The sequence below is a fragment of the Octopus bimaculoides genome, chromosome 2 (genome assembly GCF_001194135.2).
Source record: "Octopus bimaculoides isolate UCB-OBI-ISO-001 chromosome 2, ASM119413v2, whole genome shotgun sequence".
NCBI lineage: Eukaryota > Metazoa > Mollusca > Cephalopoda > Octopoda > Octopodidae > Octopus > Octopus bimaculoides.
In genome coordinates this window covers 128,702,858-128,709,420 of record NC_068982.1, presented here as the reverse complement: position 1 = coordinate 128,709,420, position 6,563 = coordinate 128,702,858, and the positions used below count along the sequence as shown (strand labels likewise).

The window sequence follows — 6,563 nt, the reverse complement described above, 5'->3', positions numbered from 1 at the left end:
ATCTCTTGGTAAGATATTTGATATCTCTGTAATTTTTGTCTATAGATCTTAAACTTTCTTGGTATTTGATGTGAGTAAAACTTGAGAGACATTATTCTATCATTGTGTACTGTTTTGTATTTTTAGAAAAACCATCGAAACCAATTGGTCCTCTGAAAACCTATGATATTGAGAAAACATCTATTTCCATTTCCTGGAAAGCTCCAGAAGATGATGGAGGTAGTCCTCTCACTGGTTACATTATTGAGAAGAAAGAAGCTAATAGACAATACTGGAACAATGTGGCTAAGGTAGCACCCTCAGTGACCAACTACCGTGTTGAAGATCTGAGACAGAACTGTGAATATGACTTCAGAGTTACAGCAATCAATAAAATTGGTCACAGTGATCCCTTACAGACTGATGCTTCAACAATGGCTAAGAGCTCATTCAGTAAGTCATATATTTTGCTTCTCATTGATAATCATTTTTTATATATTCTTTAGTTTTGTTTTCTTTGTTAGCTTCCTGTTATTGTATGGTTCTTGTTTAGAAATGAGTATATAATCAGAAGAAATTATGACTATAAATCAGTTTCTTTTTATTGATAAAAATATTAATTTTTACTGATTATTTAATATAATTTACCAAATGATACATGCATAGGGTAAAAGACTGAGACGGGCTGTTAAAATGATTTTTTTTTTTATTGAACACCTCAATATTTGTAATATTGGAAAAATGAATGTTGTTGTATTGCAGATTCATATTTTTGAATAAAATTTCAAAACAACTCTTAATATCTTTCTTTATTTGTTTTTAGGTGTACCATCTCGTCCTAAAGGGCCCCTTGAAGTTACCAAGGTCTCTTATGACTATGTTGATCTTGAATGGAGAGCTCCTGACAGTGATGGAGGCACTCCAATCACTAAATATATTGTTGAAGTAAGATCTGCTGCACGCATGTCTTGGAACAAAGCAGAAGAAGTTGATGCCAAATCTACTGTTGCCAGAGTTACAGGTTTAGTCGAGGGTACAGAATATTACTTCCGTGTGATTGCTGTCAATGAGGAAGGAGAAAGTCCACCCTTGGAGACATCAGAATCTACGATACCTTCCAGAGAGAAAAGTAAGTGAAATATCTCTGTATTTTTGCATATTGTGGATTATGTTTTCAAATATTATGAGTGGTTTTCATGCCTTACATGTTCTGGATAAGCTAAATTTTGATGTCTTCCATTTTTTCCTTCATAGTGCCTCCTGGAATTCCTATTGCTTTTATGGCTTCAAGAATTGGCAGGGACTATGTCAATCTTCAATGGAGACATCCTAAAGATGACGGTGGTTCAGCTATTCTCAAATATATTATTAAAACGAGGAAAGATACGAAATCTGATTGGGTCAAACTGATGACAATAGATGGTAGGGAAACAGCTTACCGTGTACCTGACTTAACTGAGGGTACTGAATATTACTTCTCAGTTAATGCAGAAAACAAAGTTGGACCTGGAAAGTCTGCTGAACTTCCTGAAGCTGTTGTTCCAGCAAGAGAAGCAAGTAAGTATCTCAAATGACACCTATTTACAGATATATTCCATAAAATATTGATTTGAAATAGATAAAAATATTTATGAAAATAACTGAAGATATATAAGAATTTAAAGAATTAAATATTTTCATAATTCTAATTTTTTAACAATTTAAAAATATTGTTTTTACCTTGTTCTTTTTAGCTGTACCTTCATGTCCTACTGGTCCTCTTGACATTACTGATGTCCAACGTACTAGCATCAGTATTAAATGGAAGGCACCAAAGGATGATGGTGGTTCACCAATTATTGCTTACAATGTTGAGAAGAAGCATACTAAAGCCCATATATGGAGTAGGGTAGATCAAGTGGATGCTTCAACATATGAAATGTGTGTCAAAGGCCTTTATGAGAAGAATGAATATCTCTTCAGAGTTATTGCAGTCAACAAGATTGGACAGAGTTCACCTCTTGAGACTGATGGAGCTACTTTAGCTCGTAGTCCATTTGGTAAGTTTCTTTTTCCTTTTTTTTATATTATATTCCATAGTTTAATTTGCTTATCTTCAAAAGAATAGTTTATCTTTTAGCATACTCTGAGCTAGCAATCTCCATGTCTCTATATTTCTGAGAGTGACAACTGTATTATGACATATTTCAATGAATCTTCAGTCTTTATGAATTGTGCTGGTGATTAATATTTTAATCATATCCTGAAAATGTTAAACTCTTTAGCTGTCCCACATAGTTGTCTTTACATTGATATTTTTGCTTATTCTCTCTTAAAACTCAGCTTTTCTTTTGCACTACCATTACTATGAAGAAACAAATGTATTTCAGAATCTAAACTAGCTGTAAAAAACATTGATATTGGGACAAACCTAATTTTTATCATCTTGTCCTAATATCACATTGATATTAGGACAAACCTAATTCTTATCATAGTTCTTATGTGAGAAAAAGAAAGCAACATATATATATATTGATATATATGAAGAAAGTTAATTGACGTTATCCCAGTATAGTAATCATTCATTCAGTAAAAATTAAGATATTCTATTCAACTTCCAGCTTTAAAAATTGCTGTCATTTCTTTACTAACTAAAGTTGAAAACAATATATTATGAAATATTAAATCACCTTTATCTAAGTTACACAACTAAGCTATTGTTTTACTAATTATTTTTATAAATATTAACTTTATACAAATGAATGAGAAAAGAACAATTACCTTCACTAGTTTGCAGTTGTTTTGACTGTGTGGAACTGGTCACCCAGAACTGAGTGTCTGTAGGGCAACTTATAGTTTATCACAACCTTAACACACACACACACACACACCTGTACATGTGGATACATATTGCATATAAATATATATGTATAATAAGATATTAATTTGTTTTTCAAATAATATTTATACTTGATATATTCTTTTAATATTTCAGATTTACCATCTGCCCCAGTTGGGCCACTTGCTGTGTCAAATGTCACCTACAATTCAGCTGATCTTGAATGGAAACAATCTGAAAAGGATGGTGGAACACCTATAACAGGATATTTGATAGAATATAGAACTGCTTCCAGGACGACATGGTCAAAGGCAGCAGTAGTAGACCCAAGACAAACAACATATACATGCAGTAATTTGATGGAAGGCACAGAATATTTCTTCAGAGTTATCGCTGTGAATGCTGAAGGCCAGAGCCATCCTCTGGAATCGGATGTTGTCAAACCAATGAGACATTTGGGTATGTTCATAAAAATATGGTTATTTCAGTGTGTTAGAAATTTTATTAATGAACATACTATGTAAGATGTAAAATAAAGAATATATTATATTTATTATTACTGAATTTATGTATTGGTTATTATCATAAATTTTTTTAAAGATTTGTTTTTCATACTTGTACTAATGACAAATTTATTCCAATCTATTTTATAGTTGTCCCTGGAGCTCCCGTCAATCTTCATGCAACTCGTGTTGGTGAGAACTTTGTTGAACTTGAATGGAAGGAACCAAAATCTGATGGTGGCACACCAATCACTAAATACCATATTGCAATATCTCCATTTAAACCAGGAAATTGGACCAAATTAGATGCAGTTGATTCTTATGATTTGTATTGTAAAGCTATTAATCTTGATGAAGATATGACATACTACTTCTCAGTAACTGCTGAAAACAAGATTGGAAAAGGTGAAACTACTGAGATTTCTGAGGGTGTAACAACTAAGAAAGGACTATGTAAGTTTATTTACTGACTAATCGCTTTCATGCCTGTTTAACTGATAAATTTCTCTATACAGTTAATTGTACAGAAAGTATAGGGAGATGAAATTAAAGTATTAAATATTTTAATTGAATATCTTAAATATGCCAAGTTAATTCAATATATTTATATCAGAATTTCTCTTAATAAAAGTAACAAGTATTTAAGTTGAATGGTTTATATGAAGCATTCTGATATATATTCAACAAAATTTTTAAAAATTGCAACAATACAAGTTTGAAATAAAACAATGAAAGTAAAAATGAAGGTTTACACTTATCCCTAATATCATGGTATTTCAGCTTTAAAAAACCTTTATCAAGAGAACATACCAACTGAGCTTGGCTCTGATCAGCCTACACATGTAGAGAGCAAAAGCAGTTGTATTATGTTATGTGCAGATTTGTAATGTTAGATCTGTCAATTAGTATCATGCAATTCTTGTCTGTTGTTGATGGTGGTATTCAGCTTTTCAATATGAATGACCTCTTTATTTCTCAGATTTCTAATATGCTGATCTGTGGATTTGATGGTGATTGCAATGTTTTACTTGCAACATCTTTCCAGGTGTTTTGTAACAGAGATAGCATTCATATGAATCTATTCTTTAGCACAAAGGTGCAGAATGTAAAATCTACCACTTTTATTATATGCTGTGTGGTATATTACATAGGCCTGCAAAAGCATTTCATCATTGTTGATAGGGCAGTAGTTGCTGTGTGGAGGCTGTTTCACTGATAGACATTTTCTCAGGGAAGGTTCAGAATGCTCCAGCTGCATATTCAGTCCTTCCCTTCAGGTCACCTAGCTGATTGTCTGTCACACATTAAACACCCTGAAATGTTATTGGTATTCATTTTCAGTTGAGTGAAATAAAATAGCATGAAATGAAGTGTCTTGCTCAGAAACACAATGTTCCCTTTCTGAGAACCAAAAGCTTAATGATCATTACCTTAAAACTCAAGCCAATATGTTGCAAACTTTCATTTGTTTTAGATATCATGAAACAAATGAAAACTTTAATTTTGTTTATTGTGAAATGATAAAATGTATCTCTAACATATAACCTTCAATGAAAGTGGAAGTATAATTGTCCTACTTAAAAGAATTTTACAACTGCATATATTAAATAGATATTCTAGAATTATGGAAAAATAATTATGCTTTTACTTTCTTAGATTGATTCATTGCTAAATTATTTCCTATTTAATCTTATATAAAATATAAATCATATTTTCAGTGGTTCCATCCAAACCAATTGGTCCTCTTACTGTTACCGATGTCCAGCGTACTGCTATCAGCATCAAATGGAAAGCACCATCTGATGATGGCGGTTCTCCAATTACTGGATACATCATAGAAAAACGCCACGAGTCTGCTCGATTCTGGTCAAAGGTTACTAAAGTCCGTGCTGACACCACAGAGTGTTGTGTTAGGGATCTCCAAGAAAGAACCATGTATCACTTTAGAGTGATTGCTGAAAACAAAATTGGAGAGAGTGAACCTTTAGAAACAAAAGAAGCAACAATGGCCAGAAGTCCATTTGGTAAGTTCAGTTATTTCAAAGTGAATGTATCATTGAAAATTTCCTTTTAATGGTAACTAAGACAATTTAAATACCATATAAAAAATGGCAACATAAAATGTGCAAACTAAGATCCTTTACTTTGTTAATTTTACAAATTGTATTTATTAGTCATTATTATTTAGTCCAATTGGGATTAATGGAGTGAGTACTAGCAAAATATTAATATTAATTTACTTGACTGTAACACTCTCAAAAAGGTTAGCAATCATTATTATTCACGTTACAGAGGGTGGTGAAAGGTAGAGTCAGTTGATAGTTGAACAAAATGCCTTGAAATATTCTATTCAGTTTTGTGTTTCCACATTCTAATTCAATTTATACTTGGGTCAATTAATTTTCAAGCTTTCAACATAAACTATAGATATAGCAGCATAAAAATAAGAAATTTCATAAAGCACCTAGTTTCTAGAATACTTTTTGTACTGTGATTATTTCAGGATTCTGTAATTCTGTCATAAAATCTTCCCATTCCACATCAGACAAAAAGAGAAAGGACTTCAATAAATATATCAATATACTCTTGTTTATTTCACAAGGGAGTATCTTAATCTTTATAAGCAAATCTATGTACGACTTACGTGTGACAAAAATGTATGTACAATAAGTGCTAAAATAAAATAAACAAAGAAATAAAAATTGGATGTACAAGTGCAATATCTATGGCCATTTAGCTTAAGTATTTTAAGAAGCTGCATGAAATGTATCAAAGAATCTAACAACCATAATAGCTTGAAAGATTTAATAATGAATTAATACATTCATCAATGATTTTTAATTAATTATCAGATGTGCCATCTGCACCAGTTGGTCCATTGGAGATCACAAATGTCACCAATAATTCTGCTGACTTGAGCTGGAAACCATCTGCCAATGATGGTGGTACACCAATAACTGGATACATTATTGAACACAGAGTAGATTCCAGAACCTTCTGGACTAAAGCAGGCACTGTTAATGAGAAAACTACCACATTTACAGTACCAAATCTTACAGAAGACACAAGTTACCATTTCCGTGTCTTTGCTGTTAACGCTGAAGGACAAAGTAAACCACTTGAATCTACTGATGTCACAAAACCAGTGAGGAAGATTGGTGAGTAATAATCTATTTCTCATTAGAATTTTGTGTTCAGATTTTCAGAATCTTTGTATTTATGTTTCATTCAGTAGGATATTAAAGATTATCAGAGAATTTTGT

The 6,563-nt window shown here is 32.0% G+C and overlaps 1 protein-coding gene across 1 annotated transcript in view; it reads left to right on the top strand.

Annotated features, from left to right (window-relative positions):
* The window catches only part of LOC106877301 (titin), a gene marked incomplete at its 3' end in the record, with an annotated part of 606,785 nt that overhangs the window by 338,758 nt on the left and 261,464 nt on the right, over nt 1-6,563 (top strand). The window contains exons 208-215 of the mRNA XM_052965881.1: nt 76-432; nt 803-1,108; nt 1,234-1,536; nt 1,713-2,018; nt 2,954-3,256; nt 3,451-3,753; nt 5,019-5,324; nt 6,153-6,458. Of these exons, the coding sequence (XP_052821841.1) occupies nt 76-432; nt 803-1,108; nt 1,234-1,536; nt 1,713-2,018; nt 2,954-3,256; nt 3,451-3,753; nt 5,019-5,324; nt 6,153-6,458 (2,490 nt within the window). The remainder of the gene's footprint in view (nt 1-75; nt 433-802; nt 1,109-1,233; nt 1,537-1,712; nt 2,019-2,953; nt 3,257-3,450; nt 3,754-5,018; nt 5,325-6,152; nt 6,459-6,563) is intronic.